General features: G+C 39.2%; 3 protein-coding genes across 3 annotated transcripts; 2 read left to right on the plus strand and 1 right to left on the minus strand.

The window, feature by feature from the left end:
* Nucleotides 1-1153: 1153 nt before the first annotated feature.
* Nucleotides 1154-6671, minus strand: alas1 (aminolevulinate, delta-, synthase 1). Its single transcript, XM_044024880.1, has 11 exons — nucleotides 6499-6671; nucleotides 5164-5407; nucleotides 4859-5035; nucleotides 4553-4699; nucleotides 4104-4323; nucleotides 3413-3597; nucleotides 3104-3283; nucleotides 2795-2959; nucleotides 1934-2202; nucleotides 1649-1811; nucleotides 1154-1487 (listed from the first exon to the last, which is right to left on the minus strand). The coding sequence occupies exons 2-11, from the start codon at nucleotides 5372-5374 to the stop codon at nucleotides 1327-1329; spliced, it is 1878 nt and encodes a 625-aa protein (XP_043880815.1). The 5' UTR covers nucleotides 5375-5407; nucleotides 6499-6671; the 3' UTR covers nucleotides 1154-1326.
* Nucleotides 6672-9835: 3164 nt separating this feature from the next.
* On the plus strand, nucleotides 9836-20077 carry LOC122768645 (protein shisa-5-like). The gene is made up of 5 exons (XM_044024800.1): nucleotides 9836-9964; nucleotides 12543-12696; nucleotides 12981-13126; nucleotides 17732-17959; nucleotides 18538-20077. The coding sequence occupies exons 1-5, from the start codon at nucleotides 9895-9897 to the stop codon at nucleotides 18708-18710; spliced, it is 771 nt and encodes a 256-aa protein (XP_043880735.1). The 5' UTR covers nucleotides 9836-9894; the 3' UTR covers nucleotides 18711-20077.
* Nucleotides 20078-21261: 1184 nt separating this feature from the next.
* On the plus strand, nucleotides 21262-24734 carry LOC122767786 (protein shisa-4-like). The gene is made up of 5 exons (XM_044023258.1): nucleotides 21262-21989; nucleotides 22182-22335; nucleotides 22504-22673; nucleotides 23131-23283; nucleotides 24251-24734. Exons 1-5 carry the CDS (start codon nucleotides 21914-21916, stop codon nucleotides 24373-24375), a joined length of 678 nt encoding a protein of 225 aa, XP_043879193.1. The 5' UTR covers nucleotides 21262-21913; the 3' UTR covers nucleotides 24376-24734.
* The last annotated feature ends 1195 nt before the right edge of the window (nucleotides 24735-25929 follow it).

Consider the following 25929-nt stretch of genomic DNA (forward strand, 5'->3'; position numbering starts at 1 on the left):
TGATTTTAGTAAATAAATAAAAACATACTGTGTATATGTGAAGCTCATTTATAAATTAAAATGCTGCTATGTAACGAGCAGGTGAGACAAACAACCATTTACTAGATTCCCATAAATGTGGTGTTACAGACAGCTCACACACTCACACATATGAGTCAACTCAAAAGCAGAAGTTACTTTATACAAATTCTCAGTGACGATTGTAACTGTTGTGTCTCACTTCCATTTCCATGTTAGTTCTGCGCCTCATGAGGCAACTGTGGGTTCTTACAACATGTTCATGCTTGGGAAACTGACATCGATAATCTCCCAAACACGATGTGAACCCTCAAAATGATTCATCATGAGGTTTAAATTACAGAAACTATGAATCAGTCTGAACAGAACATCGAAACGATTACATCGTCTCGAGGCTCGAGAGCTTTGCACCGTGGTGACCAGCGTGTCCTCTTATTTTGTGGATCTGGGTCATCTGAAGTATCATAGCAGCATTTATGTCATCTCTACCTGAATTCACAGGACAGTGGGTTAGTGGGTCTATCAGGCACAAACAGAGCTAGATTTCACCCCGATCACTGCAGGACGTGCAAATCCTCTATTTTGATTCAATCAATCCGTTGCATGTTGCATCATATTTCAACCATTTGCTAGGATTACACTCTATTAATTCATCTTCACTCATTCATCTTATACAAATAAGTATGTATAAGTAAGAATATTTATCAAAATAATAAGAAACTGGCATGATTCCTCGTGCTTAGGAGCACAAAACTGTTTTTGTGTGTGTCCTGGAAACACAAGTAGGCCAGTGGACCAAACATAATTGGGTGACTAACACCACCACTGCGACACAAAGATTTGTCCCTTCTTACACGTTGAGTCAGTTGTTCAGACCCAGTTTTTTTACCGTTACATAAAAAATATTTCAGGGGTCATCTGCCTCTCAGCATCGTCTGACTTCTAATCTGATTCATCCGCATGGTTGTCATGGCAGCGGTAACCCGGTTGAGAGAATGTAATTTAATTAGCAGTTCAACCGTCTGAATTTAATTTGTTTAATGCACATTGCCTTAGAAATCTATTTCCCATTTTTCAACAAGGCAAACCCCACAGTTGATGTTTTTTTAAAAAAAAACAAAAAACGAGACAATGGTTCTTTATTTCTCAAACTTTAATTGGCATATATAGAGCATCTGATCATAGAATATACTTTAAATAATTTGTGAAGAAGGACTTAGAAAGATAATTAATACATTCTATGACAGTGATAGAGGAATGGGTATTGTGAATATATGTGCCATATCGAGCCAGCAGCTGTGAGCAGTGTTACGCGCAGGCTGAGATTTGATGACTGAGGCCATTGAAGTAAGACTTTTCACGCTCGCTCATCACCTCAAAGTGAAGCGGCTGTTGACAGAATGTACACTCAGCCGTTGAGTGTGACTTCAGATCCAGGCCAACCTCCTTCCATGTGTGCACCAGCCTCTCTGAAGAGGGAAAACAGGAAAGAGGAGGTTGATTCAACGTTAACAAAGCTACAGTCGGTCACAGCAGCCATGATGTAAGCGAAAGTGTTTTAACAACTGGTTGGAGCTGCTTTAATCTACGCGAATCTCACTGAATGCATATTCATATTATCAGATCTTACCAACAAAATATTTCATCATCTCTGGAGTGTGATGAGGCGTTGGAGCGATACGCAGGAGCTCCTCTCCCCTGGCAACAGTGGGATAGTTGATTGCCTGCACGTAAATGTTGTGGCGGCTCATCATGAGGTCACACACCAGTGTGTTTTTCTCTGCATCCGATACCTAAAAAATAAAATAATAATAATAAAAACAAAATACAGTATATACGAGTGTGTGTGTGTGGGTTTTTTGTAAATATTGTAATGTGGTTGTATGTACAGTCCAGATTAAATCAAAATCATTACCCGGATTGGGATGATGTGGCTGGGACAGTGCACCACAGGAAGTCCCGAGTCCATCAGCATCTGTCTGAGCAGCTTGACGTTGCGCTGGTGTTTGCGTCTCAGTGCGCGGCCCTCTTCCCCTTTGAGAACCTGGATGGACTGCCTGGCTCCAGCCAACAGCATTGGGGGCAGAGAGGTGGTGAAGATAAACCCAGCTGCGTAGGAACGCACCATGTCCACCAGGGCAGTCGTACTCGCGATGTAGCCTCCCACGCAGCCAAAGGCCTTTCCTGGAAAAAGACATGACATGAAAGGGGCTGCATGAGTACGAGATGAGGAGCTCTCAGTTAGAAATAATTGTCCCCTCAGCTTGACAGCAACACACAGGGGAGGAGAGGAGAGTAATTCAATATGTGCAACAGGAGCCCACAGTCTCCTAGCAACAGCAGAGCTGCTCCAGCTTCTTTGAGCCCTCTGGCATATATTGTGTCAAATCTTATCCTGAGAAAAACAACAAATCAGAGATCTACCAGTGCTCTAATTACTGAGCGTTGGTTTCTTACATATACACTTTATATAAAGCAAATAAAGGAAATAAAGTCAATAATACAACTAATAAATGGTCTATTTTTGTATAGCAACGTTCTGGTCTTCATGACCACTTAAAGCTGCTTTACACTACAGTTTTACCATTCACTCACTTTCATACAGCACATCTACGTGCAGCACATTCCCTATTATTTCATCTGTCATACCCATTCACACGCTGCTGGCACAGCTGTCAGGAGCAACATTGTTGAGTGTCTTGTCTCTATAAAACTCACTCTACCACAGAGCTCGTGTCACATATATAACACAATAGAGCAGAGAATACATGCTCACCTAGTGTCCCTGAGATGATATCCATCTTGTGCATGACACCATCCCGGTCTCCAATGCCCCCTCCTCTGGCGCCATACAAGCCCACTGCATGAACCTCGTCTACGAAGGTGATGGCACCAAACTCGTGGGCCAAATCGCACATCTCCTCCAGTGGACACACAGCACCTGTGTCATTAAAAGATGACAAGGGAGAAAAGGTTTAGTCAATCAGGACAGGTCAGTTTAGATCAAAATTCTGGGTTTTGTTACATTTTGAATCATCAAATAGGGAGGTATTCATAACATAAGGGATGTATGACCATCACTAACCATCCATGGAATGGACGGTCTCAAAGGCTACTATCTTTGGTTTGTTTGGGTCTCCCTTCTGCAACATCTCCCGGAGATGGGCCGCGTCATTGTGGCGGAAAATAAATTTTTTCGCACCACTGTTTCTGATGCCCTGGATCATGGAGGCATGGTTGCCTGAATCAGAGTAGATCTCACAACCTAAAAGGTTCAGGATACACAGGAATAGAAATGTTAAAAAAAAAAAAGTGCATCATACATTGACTAGTTCACATTTGAATGACCCATGTTATCCAACACATTTCACATGTTAGAACAAATGTTAAGTACCAGGTAGCATCTTGGCGAGGGTGAAGAGGGTGGAGTCATTTGCCACAAAGCAGGAGGTGAAGAGCAGCGCAGCGTCCTTGTTGTGGAGGTCAGCCAGTTCTTGTTCCAGTTCCACGTGAAATTTACTGGTTCCAGAAATGTTCCTGGTGCCTCCTGCTCCTGACCCATGCTTTCGTAAAGTTTCCCTGAGGACAAAAATATAAAAAGTAAATGGCACAAACTTAAAACCACATGAGCGTTTGGGAAAATATAAGACTACTATTCATCGACCTTTTTACATAATTAAACACTAGAGAGTCTTTCGTGCTAAATTGTACCTTAAATAAAAGGGTGTCAGTGCAACACGGGAAACAAGATCTGGGCAGGCTCAAACAAGCTGAACATAACACCTTCACTGGAGCCCATGAGGGTTATTGTGAACTATGGCCAAATAACACTCTTCTAGACCCACACAAACAAAAGTCAGAGTCTCTGGTTGCATTCAATTATCACGTACTGTGTCTCATCTTTGTTGAGTGTTTTTCTCTCTGCATTCCCAGTGGAATGCAGAAATACAGACGAATCAGAGAAGACAAAGACGTAAGAAAGAAAATTGCTTCTTCACATGGTAACACAACTGAATATGAGAGACGGACAAAAGGTACATTTTTTTTCATTCATCAAACACACCAACAACCCCACCAATACTCACATTATAGACTGTGTGACTCGAGGGTGTCGACTCATGCCCAGGTAGTCGTTGCTGCACCACACAGACACCTCCCTCTTTTCAGCCAGAGAGCCAGTGAAGTCTTCCGCCATGGGGAACTCATAGGCCAGACGGTTCACAGTCTTAAAAACGCGGTAAGTGTGGTCACTCTTCTTCTCTTCTATCTTCTTCTCAAAGAATTCATCATACTGGAAGCGGGACACTGTCAGAACAGGAAGACACAGCTTGCTTGATGTGGCTCAATGGACGATGAAGACATTTCTAACATGGTGAAAGTCTCATTTCATTGTATTAAAAAACTAAAAAAAAACTAAAAAAAACATACTGCCAGTTTCACAAAAAAAGGAATTAAAGAATTTCATGTCACATTTACATTTGAATACAATGTCCGAGAAAAATAAAATATAAACATAAATGAAAATAAAACTTACTAGTGCCTGGCAAGTTGTCTTGCAGCAAATGGGAGATCATTTTCGGTCGCTGTTTCAGGAGAGTCTTCATCAGATCAGTTTGCTCCTCTCCACTTCCCTTGGTGGAACTGGCCAAGGAGGACTGCATCAACTGGGCAGAGGACACTTCTGAAAAAAGGAGGGAAAAACACAACAGTATTACATTATGAACTATATAATGACTAAAATTCAAGGATTAATTTGTCACATGTTTATGTTACACAGTGACACACAGTGAAATGTTCCGAGTCAATACCATAGCAATACCAATTTCAAAACAACTCTGACCTTTCTGAACAGTGCGAACTTCTTGAACATCCTCTTGGAACTCCAGTCCGACTTGGCGGACCACAGTGCTGGTCTTCTGACTCATCTCGGCAGACAGGAAAGGGCATTTGGAAGCCCCTGTCTGGCCAGAGGGAGGCACAGGGTGACCAGCAGGCAGGCTGGGCTCCACTTTGGGGCCTACAAGTGGACAAGGTTTATCATCAACAAAGAAAATAGCTATTTTGCCATTTCACATAACATTGCTACATAGTAAATCTTAGATATACAGCTTCAAAAGTTATACATTTCCTCTTCATCACCCTCACCTTCAACAGTTGACATGGTGCCCTCAGTCTTCTGGTGGTTAGAGGAGGATGAACAGAGGGCCCGTGCCATTGATGGGGCCATAGGTTTTGAGGCCAGCTCCATCATGACAGGGCATCGCTGGGCGTAAACCACCAGAGACGCTTTGGTCTGCTGGAGGAAGGCCTGGGGCACACGAGCCAGGAATGGGCAGCGACGCAAAATTACATCCATGATCAGCAGTTTTGAAGATGATTGTCCAGAGATCTAAATGGCAAAGTTAAAACTATATTGAAACATATGCTTAAAACCTATCACATATGTGCACAAGTAACCAACTAAGTGATGGTTAAAATCCAAGAACACAGAAGACAAAATGAAATATCACAGTTCTACCTCTCTACAGCCCAGTGTGGTAACATAGAAGGACTCATTTTTTCAGATCATGGCATATGACAAAGAAAAGTAGTTGACAAAACTTAAGCCTGAGGGAGAATCTACCAGCTGATGCTGAAACACCACAGCTCTACGTCAGTTAGAATAATCGTTTTTACGCTTGTGTTTCATATATCCACCAAGTTTCAATTATTTATTTATTTCACCGTATAAACTTCACAAAGAACAGGCGTGTGGCCGTTGCTCTGTAATTATTATGTAAAAAAATGTGATTGCGTAAAGATGAAAATTACGTATCATAACCAAGATATACCCTCCCCCAAGTTGGAGCCAACTCTACATTCCTAAACCGCGTAATCAGTCATACGTAATACTCCTTCCACGTTTCCGGGAAAAGTTCGACGACCCATGTACATAAAGTATTTACGCTTATATAGACTAAGGCTTGTAACGACCCAAAAACTTTGTTCTGGGGATAATCTTAACTGTCTTTGTGATTCTCTTTGCCTCGGTCTATCAATGTGTCCCCTCACTGCTGTTTACACTGTAAACATCTGCTGAGACATATTCTGGTCTGATCGAACAGAAATGTTACGACACATATAATGAATACAATTATATTGGAAAACACCGCCTTAAAAAGCACGTGGTGTTATTAGAAGCTAACATTGTACAAGGAGCTGGCATTAACGCAATTGAATGTTATTAACAATTTAGTCAGCATCATTATTACTCCGTTTCAAACAACGTGATTTTAATAATACTTGTATCAATAAATCACAAATTATATATATTTAATAATGTATAATTTTGCTTAAGAAAATAATAGAAACCGAGGTCCGATTTGCTACTCGTGACTCTTGTTTCACCTCACCTCGGATTTAACCTTAGCTAGTCTTCTAGCATTAGCCCAGAAGCAGTAACCAGAAGTGAAGGTGGTGCCGAGAAGAAGGCGAACTTACCTCTGAAAAACCCCACAGTTGAAGGCGTAATTCTCTCTATCAGTCGTGTAGTGGACACTGTAATAGCCGCGACGACAATGTGACGTCAAACTGATAACGCGCCTTGCTTTTCGTTGGTGACAGGAGGGCACAGTCGTTATCCTGCACTGAGGACGAACGAAGAGGACTTGGAGTTGCCGGAGCTTATAAAAGCAAGCGCCGAACGGAAGTCTCGCGAGAACATGTTCTAGTACGTCACAGACATGTTCGCACGTCATTCAGGCTTCAATTTCGTTGGTTTTACTTTGCAATTTTAAAAAAGCCACTATAATATGAGCCTTAATGTCAGATATTAGACTGATAAAGACACAATATATTTTTTTTTGCAAAGCGTTAGTCAATACTTTTACTAATGAAATGAAAATGAAAATGCATCACATCACTAAATCCATGGCCAATACGGAAATAAAAACACAACACTCCCTGGAAACTCAAAAAGTAAATTCCACACTGATGTCTTTGTTGACAAACACGAGGTGAAATGAAATGTCAGCTGAGGAAATGAAATAATACTAGTGCACTACAGTGTAAACTTACGACCCCAGGTGTTGAAACAGAGACAGTCCAGCGGAGCTGCCGGAAGTCTGTGTGTAAAATAGTACACACCACAGAGAGTGGAAGCTTCCAGAAATAACTACACGCTATAGAGGCTTATAAACGCATAAATGCACATTGTAATGGGTAAATAAACAGTCCTATTTGTACAATGGTTTGACTCAATGAACGCAGAATAATACACTACATCGATCCTGAATTGTTGTTATTATTAGCTGAATGAGGAAACAAATCTATCTGACTGAACGCAACGTGGATGGAAAGTGACAGCTATGGTGTTTTGCTGCCCTCTGCAGGTCTTTTAAGGCATTGTGTCGGTGAAGGTTCTCAGTCATCCAGGTCATGATCTTCTTCAGTAGTTGGCTGTGGGCGACTGGGTTTGCTTGAGTTGAGTTGAAGACATTCCCCCTCTCATCCAAGAGGCTTCTTCACCTATGAATAACTAGTGGGAAGAACCAGATATTTAACCTCTGAGGCTGATACCTAGAGAGTCGTTAAGTTGAACAAAGCAGATCTTCCACCTTTCCCAGTTTCAGTTTTGTGAGTCTGCTATTGTGGGTGTTGGACTTCACTGTTGTTGTTATTTTGTGTTTGCTTGTTAATACTTTTTGGAAGAGAGCTCAGGACACTATTGTAGGTGGCTGATATGTGTCAACCTCCTCTGTTGAGTAATGGTTTCTCCAGGTTAACATATTGTAGAGTTAGCATGTGAGCATCCTCATCCCCAAAAGGGTCCCCTGTTTTAAGATGTTGATGGACAGCTGAGTTTGGACATTAACATGCATTTATACAGAGGCTGTTTGGTTTCACCAATGTAGAGGTCAGGACACTCCTCACTACATTGTACTGTATAAATCACCAGTCTCTGTGTTAAAAGCAGATATGGCATGTAGCATGCTGGAATTTCTGATATTATCCTCCATATTTAGCTGTAGGCAACTGGACATGCTTGAGTTAGGTTAGAAGACATTTCACCTCTCATCCAAGATGCTTCTTCACTTCTGACTAAACCCCTTAAACCTGTCAATAGAGTTGTTAGACTAAATGCAGGTTGTTCACCCCCTGTGACCCAGGCATGGTTTCTCTAGGTTAATGTAGATGGCTTCTTTCACTTTAAGTAAACAATAAAAATATGTATGTTATGAAATTGTACACCCTTCTGCGAATCGTTGAACTATCATGCACTTACCTTTTGTTACACTTATAAACTCATGACTTATATGTTCATGATTTTAATTTTAGTATTGTCTAGTGTACAATAATCATGTGAGGGGAAAGTACAGAAGTACGTCTGGGAGAGGGGGATAAAAGAAGCACTTCTCTGTAGCATTCAAACTGTGTTGCACTGTAACGGCTCCATCTTGCAAGATTAAAACTTGTCCAAACGTGAGATTCCGTCTCTTGGTCATTGGCAACATGTTTACTTTACTAATGTCTTTTATGCCAGTCCTTTGGAGACGGTCATTACAAAGAATCTGCACATTAGGCACAGAAGCCCACAATATGACAGAAATGTGAGCATTATCATCACCACGATCTGACCTCAGATGCCACATCAATGAGTAGCAGCTCTATATTATGGGTGAAGTTAAAATAATATTGTGGGGCCTCAATTTCAAGGATGTTACATAGACAGAAAAGATCCTCGATATATGGGAAAACATTTGCAAAGTCAAGTAACGTTTGCTTATAAACACAAAAATGGGCACAACTAAATAAAGTGATCTTGTTACATCTCATCATTCATTTTAGAAGGTGACAGAATGTGAGAACCAGCCAAAATGTCCTGTGGTTTATACATTTAATGGTTCTCACAAGTAAAAGAACACACATTGTTTCCTGCTATGTTTGGGGGCCCCAAATCTGCATGTTCAGCTTCATCTGAGGAGAATTAAAATCACCTGTCTTTATCAGAACTAATTTTCTGATATCAAATGTACTTAAGTTTTAGAAGTAAAAGTATTAAAAAAGTGAGGAGTAAGGATTGAGCAATGGTGGCTCAGTGGTAGGGCAAGTCTTCTTTCAACTGGCAGGTCATGGGAGGTTATGAATACATGTCTACACGTGTCCTTGAGCAATAAAACTTAACCCCATGTTGGATATGAAAGATGTGTGAATGGCTGAATGGAAGACTATATGAAGACTATAAAAGCGCTATATAAATACAGACAATTACCAACCGATCTGATTTTATTTGGTAGTAACGAGTAACAAAGACAGTTAGAGGAAATGTAGTGGAGTAAAAGTAAAAGTTGCTAGAAATACAAATAAAGTAAAGTACAGATCTGTGAATTTTGTACAGTAACAAATTATTTGTACTTCGTTTCATTATAACACTGGTCTCATGTGGTTATTAAATCCCTTTTATGCTTAAAATATGAATAAATAAGCTGCAATAATAAACCGTGGCAGGTGTTTTTAACACCAACTATTATTTTTAAAGCTTTAAACTTTAAACTTAAAATTTATTGACGTATATATTATTGCTGTTTCCCCTTCAGTTTAACTTGCTCATGTTACCACTTACCCGAAACCTAATTCTAACCCTAACCCTAAAACCAGGTTCTTAATCCTCAAATAGCCTGTTAAAGTTGTATTTACCAGACAAAATGTCCTCACAAGGTCAACATGTCCTCAGAAAGATAGGTTTGTTTGACAATTGGTCTACACGGCCTCCTAAAGATGTACACACACGCACACACAGTGCACAGACGATCTTTGCGTCAGTGGTTAGGCTCCTCCCCCCAGCCGTCGTTGGAGATTCCCACTTCACTGCCTGAATCCGGGAATCTGTGTTCAGCCATGGCGTCGGGCCTGTGCAGTGTTGTTGTATGGCTGGTATTATGTGCGATTCTGGCTCCGTCGGTGTCCGGTAAGTTTGATTTTAAAACATTAAATAGGGTCTTGCTGGTCGTTTTTCGTTCTCGTTGCGTCGTGAACTGCGTGTGAACAGTCGACACGTATGATACAAGTACAAACCGGTGTCAAAAACCAGGGCGATGTCAGTTTGCCCACCGAGAGCTGGTCGTTTGTTGGTTTACCGTTCGTTATTGTCTTTATATGAGTTTGTCTCAACTAGCATTTGGAAAAAACAGCCGAATTCAGCTGCTCTTTTATGACTTAAAGGCCATTTTTGGTCGCAAGAATCGTTATATTACAAAGAGATGTACCGTCTCGGAAGTCTGTTAGCTGTTGATGATCGATGTTTTGGTAATACTATAAAAATGAAAAAATGTCGTCACTTTAAATAGAATATGTCTTAACATCATTAACAACATTTGTTGTCTTAAAAATCCCACGTTTATTACAGTCTATGCACTCCAACGTAAATTAACTTTTAAAAATACATAATCATTTCTTTTTTTCTGCATTGTTGATTCGACTGTGTGGTCCTTGGATACCTTTATTTGGACACTGACAGGCGCCAATTGTCTGCCTGTTGACCTTTATTTATTTGTACATGAGTCGCTGTGAGAATGTTCCATTCGTGATCCCGTTCACGTGTTACAGAGCATAGTCTGGTTATGACTCACATCCATTGCTGTGAAAACTCCCAATAGGATATACTAATCCGATTAAGACTAATTAAATGACTAATATGATCCGAATAATCCACATTATTTTAACCCAAACCGGATTATTGCTTCTTGTCAGTACATCATCAAAGCTTGTTCAGGTTAAGGTAATAAAAATGTCATTTGTATGGCAGTGGGTATTTAAACCACACTGTCTTCCTCAGCCTAATATCAGAACATTGATGTTCAAACATAGTGTGTATACAAGAGGTGTTACGTTTGTTTAATCTGGCTTCATTGAGACAGGTTGGATACAATGCTGAAGACATCTCTTAGTGAGTGCTACGCAACAGTCTTTAACCTGAACACTGTAATCTTCATGAAGGTAGGATTAGTTTTAGATTTTGTTTGTTGTGTCTACTAAATTGGCCAACAAGTGTAGAGAAGTGAATGTGAACAAAACCTGTAACAACACCACAGGCAGCAGTTGTTGATTCAACACTTCCCTAAAATACTGTTATGTGTTAGTCCATTGTTTTAGACCAGGGGTGATAATGTAAAGATTCTCGGATCTCAGATTCCCTTCAGACCTTTTTTTTAACAGTAAAAGTTACATACAAATGCACTGTGTTGTAATAATTTTATTTTCATTGTCACAATTATCATTTTCATATGGCAATGCAACCAAATCCAAGCCATGCAGGATTGAACAAATGCCTTTCGTTAACATCTGGAGTCCGATGACATAACAAGAGGGGAATACGCGTATTTGTCTGTCTGTCATGTCTGGTATGCAAACCCTGGACGCTGGTTTAAAAGCGCAACTCCTTACCAGCTGATCTAATGGTGACGACATGCGACCAGGCCCATTTTCTGTCCCAGGCCATCCCTGGCATAAATAATACATACAACTAATACATAAAATAGACTTTGAATATGCCTGTTTAAGACTGTACCCACACAGGTAAATTGCCTGCTATAATTTAGCAAAATCCAACATAGTAAAATTGCTTTTTTGTGATTTAAAACCTGAAGTAAAGAAGCAAATTCACAAATTTAAAAAAGGACCCATATTACATCTTTTTTTCAGGACCACGACTTAGAACAACAAAGATAATGGTCTAATCACCAAATTATTGCAATACATTTTTCACTGCAAGTTGAACTTTGTGAAGGCTCTTTTGTGTAAAAGTACAACATTTTTGTCTATTTTTTGCTTGTTTTAACTTTTTTGGATTCTCCTATAGAATCCGCAGAGCTAATATACTTCTAAAGTAAATGTGGGCACATTGAGGCTTGTGTGTGTCTCATTTATTATTCTAGTGTTATTATTCTAATACCATTCATACCTGGTATTAATACCCATCGTGAGTGTTCTGAGCACAAGTGGACAGCTGTAAGTACAGGTGTGAATGTTCTCAAGACGCATTGATGCATTAAGGACACACTTGGGCAATTCAGTTTCCACAGTTTCACCACTCCACACACAAACATTCACTCAAAAAAAAACACATCTAGAGTGCATGAGGAAACACTACATGGCATGTGGGAGAGAAAATACTCCGCACTACATTGAAAACACAATGCGTGGTGCAACAATGTAGAGCTGAAACGGGCTTGTGATAGATACATAAAACTACTACCATCGTCTACTTTCGATGGCAACACCATTTTAAACAGTGTGAACACCAATGCATCTGTGGCAACAGTGAAGGAGCCCCTACCCAGCTGATGTTTCTGAACCACTAATTTTTCACAATGAACACAAAGTATTCTTTCACTTCTCTTATTTTTCTTTTTCTGATGTGAACTATGTACAGTATGATGAACCTCCTTCTTAATACCAGGTTTGGACAGGACCATGGTCTTCAGTGGTCTTACCTCCTCTTTCCCATTCATTTTTCCAATGTTTTCTTTGTCCTTTTTGTGTTACAGCGGATGACTCTGACTGTCTGGCCTACGAAGATGCATTTCAAAAATACAACCGCTACCAGGAGTGCCGAAATGAATTTTGCTGCGGTAGCTGCCGTGAGAGATACTGTTGTCGTTTTACCTCCTTGCGAATCACTGAGGACAGACAACTAAAATGGTGAGCTATTTTCTTCTCTGCTTGATATGTGTGTTCTCCCTGTCCCTCAGAGTTAATGCAGTCATGGAACAGGAAGTAGTGTTTTTCTGTGTGCGACCACCAGTATGGCGTTTATGTGAACCAGGAAGAACAGCAATATTATGACTAACCCAGTCATCGAATGCCAGCTTGTACTTATCTTTTTGCCCATGATGTAGGATTCACTGTACATCACTCAGTCTCAGTAAAGTAATTGCATCATGAGAGTTGTTTTGATTGATCTTGTCTTGTGTTTCTTTTTTTAGTAACACATTGACTGGTTATGTGAATTCATCTTCGGCGATGTCCGTGAGCGTTGCTGTTTCTTCAGTAATTATTTTTCTGTTCATCATCATCACCTGCTGCATCTGCCCCTGCTGCTGCTTATACAAAATGTGCCGCAAACCACAACGTAAGTAACCCTTCAGGAATGTGTGTGATGTTTGCAGTAGCCATTGTTTCAGGGACTCAAAATGAATCTCTACTCATGCGTTCACACATATGGTAGGCTTTGACTTTATTTGGTTTGGCATTGTTCTTAAGTAGTCCCAATGTTTATTAGCCACATATTAAAGACCAAAACCTCTTCTGAGAAAAAAACTTCTGATGAGTAGAGCTGAAACAATTAATCAATGAATTGATTATTAATCGATTACTAAATTTATCGACAACTATTTTGATAATCGATTAATCGGTTTGAAGCTTTTTTCATGATTAAAACAAGATTTCTGATTTTTTAAGCTTCTTAAATATGAATATTTTCTTAATTTCTTTGCTCTGGATAACAAATTAATCATTAAAAGTCAATCATTTTGGTTTCTGGACAAAACAAGACATTTGAGAACATCATCATTTCCAGGTCTGACGAACACAGATCAACATTTTTTATGGTTATTTTATGGACCAAAGGATTCATCGATTAATCGAGAAAATAATCGACAGATTAATCGATTATGAAAATAATCGTTAGTTGCAGCTCTACTGATGAGTCATATTGCTCTTATGTAGAGGCATGTAAGAAGGGTGTTATTTTGTCATTTGACCTGTCAGTGTGTGGACAGTACAGTGCTACTGTTAAAGTAATTACAGGGATAATAAAGATCTTAAAGTGATAGTTCAGCTTTTTAGGAGCAGTGTTAAGTGTGGTATGATGATATACGTACCAGAAGATGACTTGTAGTTGACAGTATCAATCCTTTTAGTATTATTTGTCTGTATTGTTTACCAGTTTTTCAGCTTAATCCTAATTGGTGTATGTCGTAGAGCGCCCTGATCTGACAGTTATCAGAAAATGGAGCGAGGCTATTTCATCAATATGATTTGATAATTTTATTGTAATGTAATGTGCTGATTAGGGTTAGGGTTAATTAGACAAATTGCAATGGCTGCAGTTCTTTTGAATTGTTTTACATTTTATGCCAATAAAAAATTTAATAAGTTATTTCCATTAATATCTTTAGGCGCTTATCCTCCTCCATTAGTGTATCTTGTGTGATAATGTTCTTATTAATCTTGAAAATCTACAACATGGTAAGAATTGAAGTGGAGCTTGACCTAAAAAATTATATCGCAGATTTTACCTTGTTTGCAAAGTTTGGATCTGTATGAGATAGGAGCCGTAGAGGGATAACCTAATTTTGCTTTGCACTTCAAACAACAATGAGAGGATTTTGTTGAAATATATAAATATATCAATTGTTAAGAATTACAATTTAGCACCATCCGTCATTTACTCTTCACTCTGGTGGTGCCTATTGCATTAAATCCAATGCGTACTTTAACTTAAGATGCACAGAAACTGTTGAATCCCCCTTTTGACTTTTTACACACTACAGCAATCAGTCAGCTGTTGATAAAGCACATGAAGTAACTTCAAGCTTTTACCAAACAGGATGTAACTGAGGTTGGTAATAAATGGCATTTCCAGAAATTAGTTTGTAAAACTGAAACGATGTCAAGTTGGCAAGATGTCAACTTACCAAAAATTAGGTGTCAGCTGATCTGAATATATGCTGAAATACTTGGAGCCTTTTCCCCCCTCATTCATTTGAATAGCAAAGGTTTCTAAATACACACCACTTAAAAGGGAACATGACTGAAGCAATAAATCACATGTTCATATTAGTCAGGTCAGGTATTCTTTGTGCAAAAACTTGAGTTACAAATAACTTGCATGACTTGTAGAGGTTACAGTCTATAGCCATTTTGCTGCTGCTTCTGTGGCTTCATGTGCAGGTTTCCTGCACATTTGCAGGTTTCCAGTGCATCAGAGTGCAAGTAAGTTTCGTTTTCAAAGAAGAACCACGAGGGAACTCATTTTGAGGCTTGCTAGCTGCCCCACCCACCACATGACTTGTATTACTGCTGTGTTGCCTCGGTCTTTATAAGAACACAGATTTTGGAGCACACACATGCATACTGATTTAATATTCCCAAAATCCCAGTTGCAAATGTGTTTTTTAATTCACCAGGACTGTCAGTTTCTTCATTTCATTCATTTTGGTATACTGTTTGACAAGGCTGCTGCAGTTAACTGTATTTTACAGAGTTACAGAGTCTTTGTTTTCACCCTAATAATAAAACTTGATATACTGACGATCACACCAATTGTACCATACCATAGAGTGGTGCCTATAGAGAAGACAGTTGTTTATATTTTATTATGCTCATAGACCAAGCAATCTGGAACTGTTCCTTACATTTATTAGAGCATGCCTTGTTTTGCCTTACTGTCGACAGATACGAATACCAAAACCAGTGGTAAATTGACAGTAATTGTCTGTGTGTGAGATTCATGGCCTTATTTCACTACACAGTAAACTGAGTGACATGTTCCTTCAGTTCAATGAACATGAACCTTGTGCTGTATTTTTAGTGAATCCCGTACACATGGTTGTGTTATCATTCACTGTACAAACCACAGCTGAAAATATTTTCCCCAAAAATGTGTTATTTGCTCCTGTTTCTGTACAGTTTTCAACAGTAATCCTCATGCAGTTCATATAAGCTGCACTGACTTTCCCTGATATCCTTATCAGCGTATTCAGTCTGTTCAGTGTCACTGGGTCAAATGCTGCTCCCCCTTCGAAAATGTTATGAACAGCCATGCTGTTGCTCTTCCAGTAAAGAGGGAAGTATGCACACAATCAGGTTATGTGTCAAAAGGCCTTTCAAAATTAAAATGGTCCATTATTGATACAAGTAACAGAAATATGACTGTTTAAAATTATTGAATAGTATAGGTGGTGTCACACCAAGGATTATTGGAACACCTGTTCATTTATTACTTGTACATGGCAAGATAATTTGTAAAAATGACAAATCATCTTAGAACACATGTGTCTCTTGAGACAGAATGTGTTCATTTAACAGTTCTTGCATGTGATTCTCTATCAGTGGCGTGTACAGACATTTGGAAGGGCAGTGGTGAAAATTAAAAGGGCACGCACTGCGCACTGGTGGGGCAGGTGCCTTTTATATATTATTTCCCCACATTCGCACACACCTATAAATGGACATCCTACACAGCACAGAGTCTTATAGGGTGCTGTATAACTTTTCTCCACTAGGAAACAATATTTTTTTAAATGAATGGCAGGCAGTAGTACACTTCCTCATGATTTTACCACTTTACCCCCCTCTGCACGCCACTGTTCTCTGTGCTTAACTGAGATAAGCATAAAAGGCATACAGACATAATTATGAACTGGCCTCTTTAGTTAACATGATCTATAGTCTTGATGACCTGCACACACACAGTCAGTGAACCACGCCATGTCATTTATATGAGCTTTGTGCTATCAGTGACACACAGCTGTGATCCACTGCTCTGTGGGTGGGTGGCGTCTCTTGCTTTGAATTCATTATTCCTGCTGCCATATTCACCTATTCAGTAAAGTGGCTATCATTTACATTTACCCTCTTACCCACCTCTCAGATTGGGTGTCTTCCCGCTCGTGAGAAAAAGCAGCTGGATAGCGTGTGTGTTTGTCATGTCCACTGGACAGAGTTGTTAATGACACACACTTGATTTAAACAGATTTTCAGTGTGTGCCTTGCAGCAACTACACTCTCAGAGAGCATGAATAGGCACTGACACGAGCAAGGATGTGATTTTTCCCTAAATCGCGCTGCAGCATGTAAGGATCACATCTAGGAATGTGAGGGCTCCACCTCTTGTGACTCATTGTTTCCATGACAACCACAGTGGGGGAAAACTAACCACCTAATTTACAGGAAGTGGTCATGATGACGCCCACTAGTCTGATGAGAGAATAGAAGAGACATAGTGGGAGAATGACTGACGCACTCACGCACACTCGTGTTTGCACTTCATTCATAGTGAGGACCCTCGGACATTGTGCATCACAATTAAGTGCCTTACCCTAACCTAAACCTAATACCATTTCTAACTAAATAAAACCAGGTCTTAACCCCTTAAGCGGACTAAGAGGACTAGCCAAAATGTCCTCACTCCGTATGGTTTGTACGATTGTTTTGGTCCTCTCAAAGTACAAATACATGAAGACACACACACGTATACTGTATATCTTTCTATAGTTTTAAGGACACCCTTTGACATAATTGCGTTGCCCAAAACATTGTCTCTGCAGACATTCCACCCACGTGGTTTCCCGCATTGTCCTCGAGTGAAAATGACGCAGCAATGATTTTAGTGACACTAATGTATGGGAGTACAAGCTTGTTGTTTCCACCTCTGTTATCATCATTTCACCAATGTGGAAGAAGTCGGAACTAATTAGGCAACAGAGGCTAACTTCTCTGTGTGAAATCTGAACTTCTCATTGGTTTTAATATTGTCACACTTTGTAACTAACCGTTGTGTTTGTCAATTTCCTGACTGTGTTGAACATACTGGTCAAGTACGTAGAACCCTTGCCCATTAACCCAGTTGGGTATTTAGTGTGGTCCAAAGGATCATGACCTTTTGCCCAAATATTACAACTAATTCACCATTTTAACATCCGTTTCTGTGTATTGTTTTTTTTTTATACAGCTGTGATAGCCACTACCACTCACACAACAGTGGTCACTGCCAGTCCTCAGCATTACCCCCAGCAGCCAACGGGAATGCCTTCGCAGCCTCACTCCTACCAGTCGGCTCAGTATCCACCGTACCAGCCCATACCAGTGCAGCCAGGGTATGCAGCCCAGCCCATGCCTCCAGCACCTTACCAGGGACAATCATATACACCGGGGCCACCTCCAACATATCAGGAAGCCAGTGAGTATGGATTTTTCTGTCAGTCTGTATGGACTGTCATGGCAACCGATCATCAAGTCAAAGGCATGTTACTTGAGTGATAGTTGGTGACAGCTGTAGCTATAAAATAAAATAGTGTCACAATTAATTTCTCAATGCTTGTCGGCTTTTCTGATATTAAAATGATGGAAGAAGAATTATAAACCACTCATTATCTTCATTTCCTGACTTAGATGAACAATCCATTTATTTCTTGGAGTAGCTGCATGCTTGAAAGTGATTTTATTTTTTTAGAAAGCATCATCGCTGAAATGGAAGAATTGGCAGAAATGAAGCTCTTGACGTTTTTAGGGTTAACATTATACAAAGATGATTGTATGACTTTTTTCAAAAACACAGCATGCTATGGAAAAGTAGCTTTTTACGTAAGGACATGATGCATTACAGTGAACACATTGTGCAAATTTAGTGGCTCAAAATAGCTGCAGACAGAAGCGGGGGTGGAATAACTGCTGCTGGTGTATAGTTGGAGCTTGTGGTTACTGTCAATATGGTTTCAACCTTTTCATCTTCATGTTATGTTTTCTTTTTATGCGTAGTTGGTCCAAGCTACCCTCCCAACCCGATGCCTTACAGCCAGGCTGCGTTCTCCCCCAGCCAGCCACCTTACCCTCTACAGCCTCCTGCTCAGCCGGGCGCTAACGCTCCAACACCTACACACATAGACTTCCTTTCCCAGCCTGCATACAACCCGAATTACGTTACACCCTAGACTGGATGATGGACCACGACGCCATGCTCTCTCAGCCACTTGAAACATGCAGTGTTTAGGAACTTGGCAGAACTTTAAATGTGTGATCTGAGTCAAGATAATATCTGTTCCAGAGGGTCTACATTCATGTGTTTCAGTGATTTAAATGTGGTTAGTGACACATTTTAAGTGCTGTTGAAGATTTGCAAGATGAAAATGTTTGTTGGTATTGCATGGACTTACTATATACTAATAGTGAGGTTACTTTTGATTTCATCATAATCACCCTGGTGAATGAAACATAACACACAAATTTGTCTGATTTTCAAAAGTATATGTGAAGTGCATTGTTATTTTTCAACCTGCTGAACAGGCTTCAACATCCCCCCGTCCTTGTCCTTACTCGCACTTGTCACCGGCTAAACCTGCTCGGCCTCTTTCTATCCATGATCTGTGGCAACTGGCTTCAAATTGGTGATGGAGAAGGTTTCGTGTCTGTGGCCGTGATCAGATTTCTGACATAAAGTGCTATGACTTTTTTGATTTTCATGGAGTTACTCGTAATGTAGATGTGTAATGTTTGGTATGTGTTTAATATACATGATACTAACTACATGGAGTCCCAAAATGGGTAGTGTTTCTCACAAGATGGTTTAGGAAGGAGTCAAATCGTTGTCAGTTGCCAATATTCACAGGGTATTGGGTCTTCTTTCTTTAACCGTTCAGGAAAAGGGAACTTGTATCACATCAGTTTAATAGAATAAACCTTTCGCTCAGGGAAGGTTCACTTTACATTTACGTTTTATTTACATATGTTCAAGGGAGACATCTGATTTTTCTTTTTTATTATCATTTTTTTAATTTACTCATCTTACAGCTGTGCACAACAAGCAGCTAAAATGCATCGGCAGTTCTCACTCAGTTAACCAAAGAAAATGCTTTTCTCTTTTATTCAACAACAAATGTATACAGCCTGGTGTGCAATTAATGAAAAATGTTGAAAAACAGTTGTGCCTTCGTAGCTATCAAACAGCAGCGCGCATGTAAAATGTTTTATTTTTTCTATTAATGTTTGTTTGTTTTCGCGATAAAATTGGACACTCTAAATTGACTGTAGGTGTGAGTGTCAGAGTGGTTGGTTTTTTGTCTCTGTATGTGTCCCTGTGATGGACTGGTGACCTGTCCAGAGTGTGACACCACCTTTCGCCCTATGTCAGCTGAGATTGGCACAGCTCTCACAGCGACCCTCATGTGGAGAATAAAGTGGCAGAGGATGGATGGATGTTTGCGATAGTTGTGTTACATGTACTGAAAGCTCTATGTTCATGTTGAGCTGTGTAACCGTCAAACCTTTTATTGTTTTGTAACAACCCACACTTTTGAGTCGACTCATATTTGCTCATACATTTTTGTGTTGGTATTGAAATCATGGCTTTCTCTTGTAATCACCACTGCCTTTATTCAAGAGCCCTGCTGTAACAGTGACTTTTAGTTTTTTCTCCTAAGTTCTCCTAATAGGCCATACTTGCTTTGTCATTTGCATTTTTGTTGTTGTTTTCAAGCAAAGCCATCTCTTCTCCTCTCTGCTCACTGAAATTACTTGAAAATAGTATAGTTTAACTAAAGTGACCTTTTTCTTATCGTCAGAAACCAGATAGCAATTCTGTTTAAAATGCCTGACTTTTGAGATTTCCTTGCTCAGACTTTGGTTGTGTTGACAGAAAATAGTACCTTGTGTATGTATTTTATATATTAGTGTTTCAGAAGGTCGTTCAGTCACATTTATGCTGTGGCCAGGTAATGATGATGATGATGTCCTTATAGGTCTTAGTAATTTACATTTCTTTTTTTTAAGTTGTGAAGAACATGCATGTTACCTACATCAACCAATCAATTTGTCGGTATTTGACTGTAGCCTCACCTCTTGCCTCAAACGTTTTGTGCTTGTGTTCTGCCTGTGATTTCAGCCCCTTTGGCCAGTGATTCTTCAAGGTGGAGTGTTTGTATTTGTGAGTTGTAGCCATTGTCAGTTGATGTTACTTTGAGAAAACATGTATGTCTTTTATTTTGTTGAAACACACACACATGCACCTATCCTGCAGAGTTTAATAAAAAAATAAAATATACAGTATATATATATATATTTACTTTCCCAAGCGTTGGTTACTGATACTGCTGTCTGAAACCCGCGTTCAGACAGCAGTGCCATGAACAGACTTCTATTTTCAGCGCAAACAGACCCAGAACTGAGCTCATTTAAATGCTGAATTAGTCTAAAAGTTCTAGTTCTAGCATTTGTTTGAACATGTGGTTATTACGGTAATTTCACTTGCACTGTTTCAGGAAGCCGGTGAATCATCGTCTTTGTCACCAGAGAAGAAAGAGAGGAAAGAGTTGGAAACACCTGTACATAGTTTACGTTTTTTGGCCCGTTTTTGGACATTGAGACAAAAACTCAAACTATTATTATACTGTTCAAATTTTCAAGCTTTTTTTTCCCAGATAATTAAAGTTATTCTGGAAAAATGGGGAAGAAGCACACACACAGGACATTTTCTGGGCCTTTTGGTTAAAATAAGAAATAAAAAGTCCAGACACATTTTGAGGCTTAGGTGTTAAAGGATTAAGGGAGAATGCATAGCTAAATGGGACATGTTAATAAATTAAACATTGCTGTGTAAAAAGAAACAGCATTGCACTAAAAAGATAAGAAAATGTTGCATTAAAAAAGAATGGTAATGTTCAGTGTGTGGCTGACCAGTACTGTATGTCATCTGCTCTGATTTATTTGTTCCAAATAAACAATTGAAGATACAGTAAGACTACAACTCATACATGCTGTAGGTGTAAGTGCTCAGGGTTCAGAGGAGACTGGGTGGAGCTAGTTCAAAGTATTTAGGTGGAGTTACTTGACTATAATCCACATACAGTGCTGTAAAACTCAGTAGGAAAAGAAAGTGAGACTTAACAATTTATATCTACTTCTGGTGTGAGTTTCTGCTTTATAAATGGTATAATCTAACATACATACATCACATTGAGAATGAATTTTAAGGTTTCAGCAGTTCAATCAAAATGCAGCAACTGCTGTTGCCTTTAAAACAAATGTCTTTCACATGAAGTAAGGAATGTTGTTTGGTGACTTATGGCAGGGGTGGTACTGTCAAACAGACTGAGATGGTTGTATCAGTGAACTAGGAGCCACTTTCTTGTCATACCTCATTATGGCAGTTATGGTTTCAACTGTCTTGTCCAGTCTTGTGTGTATTTTGAGTGTGATCCTTCTCCTGCCTGTAAGGGGTGAGTTCTTTTTGTTGGTATTATTCCGCAGGTTTATACTGAATCTTGTTCCATGATTTGTCAGAAGTCACAAAATGAAACCTAACTAACCCAGTCAAGCTAAAATACATCCGGAAACAATCATGCTAAGACTGAGGTACACCTGTTTATCAATATTATACTGGGATTGCTTAAGTGTTTAATGTGTTTCAGCTGATCACTGTAGTAGCTATTTGGACAAAGACGGCGTTTACCGTGATATTGAAAAGTGTGATAGCTACTGCTGTGGAGACTGCAGCAAGAAATACTGCTGCAGTACAAAGGAAAAGCATCTTACCCAAGAGCAGCAAGAGGCCTGCCATGAAAGGTATGGTCCTGTTTTGATAATGTGATTTAATTCATGGTAAAGATGGTAAAAAACAACAACAATACACTGCTTTCCACAACAGTGTCACCAATTTATCAGCCAATTATCTCTGAGTATTGAGCAGCAACGTCATTATTATTCATTCACTCTTCTAAAATTTCTTTTCAGTGTTTTTTCTCCCAGGTCTGCCAAAGGAATCAATACGATTGGTATAATTGTGGTATCCATCATTTCGACCATTCTTCCCCTCCTCTGTGTCATTATCATCACCTGCTGTCTGTGTCCTTGCTGCTTGATATACCAGAAGTGTCGGAAAAGGCGCAACCAGCAGCAGCAAAGTAAGAGACTGTAATTAAAGCTTAGAGTTTTGTTTCTGACTACACTGTGTAGCTTTAACATGTGCTGAAATAAACTTGCTTTCTTGCTGAGTGAGATGAGAAGGTATGCTACACACATGCTTCCATCCATTCATGTCATATCATTAAAAACCATAATAACAAGAAGCCTGGTTTGATTTTACCCAGTGCATCAGTAGCACCAATACTTGAATCAGGAGAGAGCAGCTTCCGATGCATGCCTCCATCTTCCCTTTAACACATTATACTTTCTTAATTGTGTTATGCATTATGTGTCTGAATAGCTACAAGTCCAGGAACTCTTGTTAGACACATAACTAAAAATAGTGAGTTCTTAAAGGTGTCTGGTTCAAAAATGTTCAGTCTATCCTATTGTATATTGTATGCAGATTATTTCTACCCTATTTCCTAATTGAATCTATATGGTCTTCTACTGCAGTTGTGATCAACACCACCCATGTAAGCAATGTACCTGGTCAGCCAGTGTCTCCCCAGCACCCGTCCTACCCGGACTACCAGCCTGTGCCTGTCGTGCACGGATACGGAGGCCCACCCATGCCCACAGCACCACCACATTTATACATGGATTCGAGTGAGTCCCCTTACCGTCTGATTGCTGTTGAAAAACTAATGTTGTTTTTTTGCTCAGTGTGCATGAGGCCTGTTTTGGACTTTTGTCAACAACACACCCTGTGAAGAGAACAAACCAGATGAGAAATGAATTGCCCAACAGTAGCTTAACACCTCCAGTCTCCATTCATACTCAGTTAATATTTTTCTTGCACTGTGACATACTGTACATCACTATGATGAACTATTATTGTCAAGTCAATTTCACAACATAACAACATTTCGTCCCCCAGCTAATTCACTATTTACTGCAGATAGAGTAATATTTTCTAAAGACTCTTTTATAACCTAGTTTATACATTATTCACAGTATATTGTTATATTTTTTAAAGAAATATAAAATATAAAGATAACTTTAACATTTGCCTTGCTTATCTATCTATCTATCTATCTATCTATCTATCTATCTATCTATCTATCTTGCTAGTAATTGTGTTAGTGAGTTTGTGAGCTACCAAGCTAGAATCTATCAAGCTTGGTAGTTAGCTTGCAAGCTACCAAGCTAGAATCTATGTATCTATCTATGTATCTATCTATCTATCTTGCTAGTAATTGTGCTAGTTAGTTTGTGAGCTACCAAGCTAGAATCTATCTAGCTTGGTAGTTAGCTTGCAAGCTAGAATCTGTCTATCTATCTATCTATCTATCTATCTATCTATCTATCTATCTATCTATCTATCTATCTTGCTAGTAATTGTGCTAGTTAGTTTGTGAGCTACCAAGCTAGCATGCTAGTTAGCTTGCGAGCTACCAAGCTAGAATCTATCTATCTATCTATCTATCTATCTATCTATCTATCTATCTTGTAAAGTTGAAGTAATTTTTATAAATAACTGGGAAAAAGCAACACAATGAATTTTTCAGTGAGGATATTTGTATTTCACACACCCCACCCCTGTTTCTTCTTCTTCTCTCTTTTCCTGATCCAGCTCACCCACCTTCATTCCCACTGCATCCCCTCCAGCCTGCAGGACTATCTTATCCACCTCCACCACCATATTCAGACGATCTTGCACAGCCACCCTACAACCCATCCCATGTCCCAAACCCCTGAACCTTCAAGCTGACCAGATAAAACCACCTCATGATGATTGCGCCGCCATCATCGCAGGAAACAAATCTTCAGAAAGTGTTTGGTGATGTTTTAAAATATAACTTTTAAAGTCAAGCTTTGAACTTTTTGTTAAAAAAAATATTCAGTTTAAGAGGGAAACATATAACTAAAAACATTTCAAGTCTTTAGAGAGATAAAAAAAGGTACAGTATAAACAATTATTTCTGTCATGCCTTACCGTTTATTTTTTATATTAAGTCACTGCATTTATTTAATTAAAAGCCTAATTTTGACACTTTTGCATAAATGCAGACTCAGTTGACCTGCCATTCCTATTGAATAAACTCAAATTGCCACTAGAGGTCGCCTTCGTCCCACTTCTGTGTAGAAAATGGAAACTGAGGCCTTACTTCTTTTTCTTCCAAAGCTCTATAATTGAAATCAGGATTTATGGTTGTAATCTAACCATTTCCTCAAGTGTAGTCTCTGCATAACTTTCACTTTGGTGCTGACTGTGATGGAAACATGCTCTAGCACCTTTAATAGCTGTGTTATGAGATACTTTTTCAAACAGTTTAAACTATGCAGTGATTCTACATCACAACAAACATTTGACGACACTAACAACAGTGTGTGTTGTGTAGCCTGCACAGCCTACATCTCTGGAGAGAGTTAAGTGCAAACCTTTGTTACAAGTAGATAAAGTGTCTCTGGAATTATTAATACATTGTTTTATCATCATCCTGAGCCGATGTTGGGGTTGCAATTATGCTTTAGGAATTGTTGCAGTTATGATAATGTGAGGATGATAAGGTCCTTGGCAATAACAGGTCCTATGGTATTATTTGAAATAACTGCACCATAACAAAGTTTTCTAAAAGTGTTCTAATTAAATGAAAATAAAAAACAACTTTTATTAGTCTTTTTCACAGTTTAACTTTGTTTTTACTTGTAATAGCTGAAACAACGTTCTTTGAAAGTGACTCTGGCAGTGAGCTAACATGCACAATATCAGGATTATTAGATTTTAAATGATACAATCAAGTATTAGCAATATTTTCCTCATTCATTTCACACGTGAAAGTCTTCATTATGTATGAGCCGTATGTTGGTCATCTAACCCAAGTATCTGTGGCAAACTATAATAACCATTCATTTGTGAAGCTGCAATGCCTAAAATATTTTTTTGAAAAAGCAAGACAAAAGTTTGCCATTTATTCATTTTTAAAATAAAATTGCCTTTCTCCATTGACGTGACGAATTACTGCCATACTTTGAAGGAAACGCTGATTAAAACATTTGTATTGCAAATGTGGGTTTTGTTCTCATAGCCCTGAGTCATCCATTAGTAACAACATACCCAGTTTTCTGTATTCTACCTTTCTAAAAACTCAATTTGTTTCCAGCAGTTCATCGAAGCGATGTAGAAACAAAGACGCTTACAAGCCTACTTCATAAATCATCTTACAATCATATCAGTGTTTGTTATATAATCCATAATCTTGTACGCTAGAACCCACCCGCAGTATGTCAGAGCCACTCTGGGATCATGTG

The sequence above is a fragment of the Solea senegalensis genome, linkage group LG4 (assembly GCF_019176455.1).
Source record: "Solea senegalensis isolate Sse05_10M linkage group LG4, IFAPA_SoseM_1, whole genome shotgun sequence".
Taxonomy (NCBI): domain Eukaryota; kingdom Metazoa; phylum Chordata; class Actinopteri; order Pleuronectiformes; family Soleidae; genus Solea; species Solea senegalensis.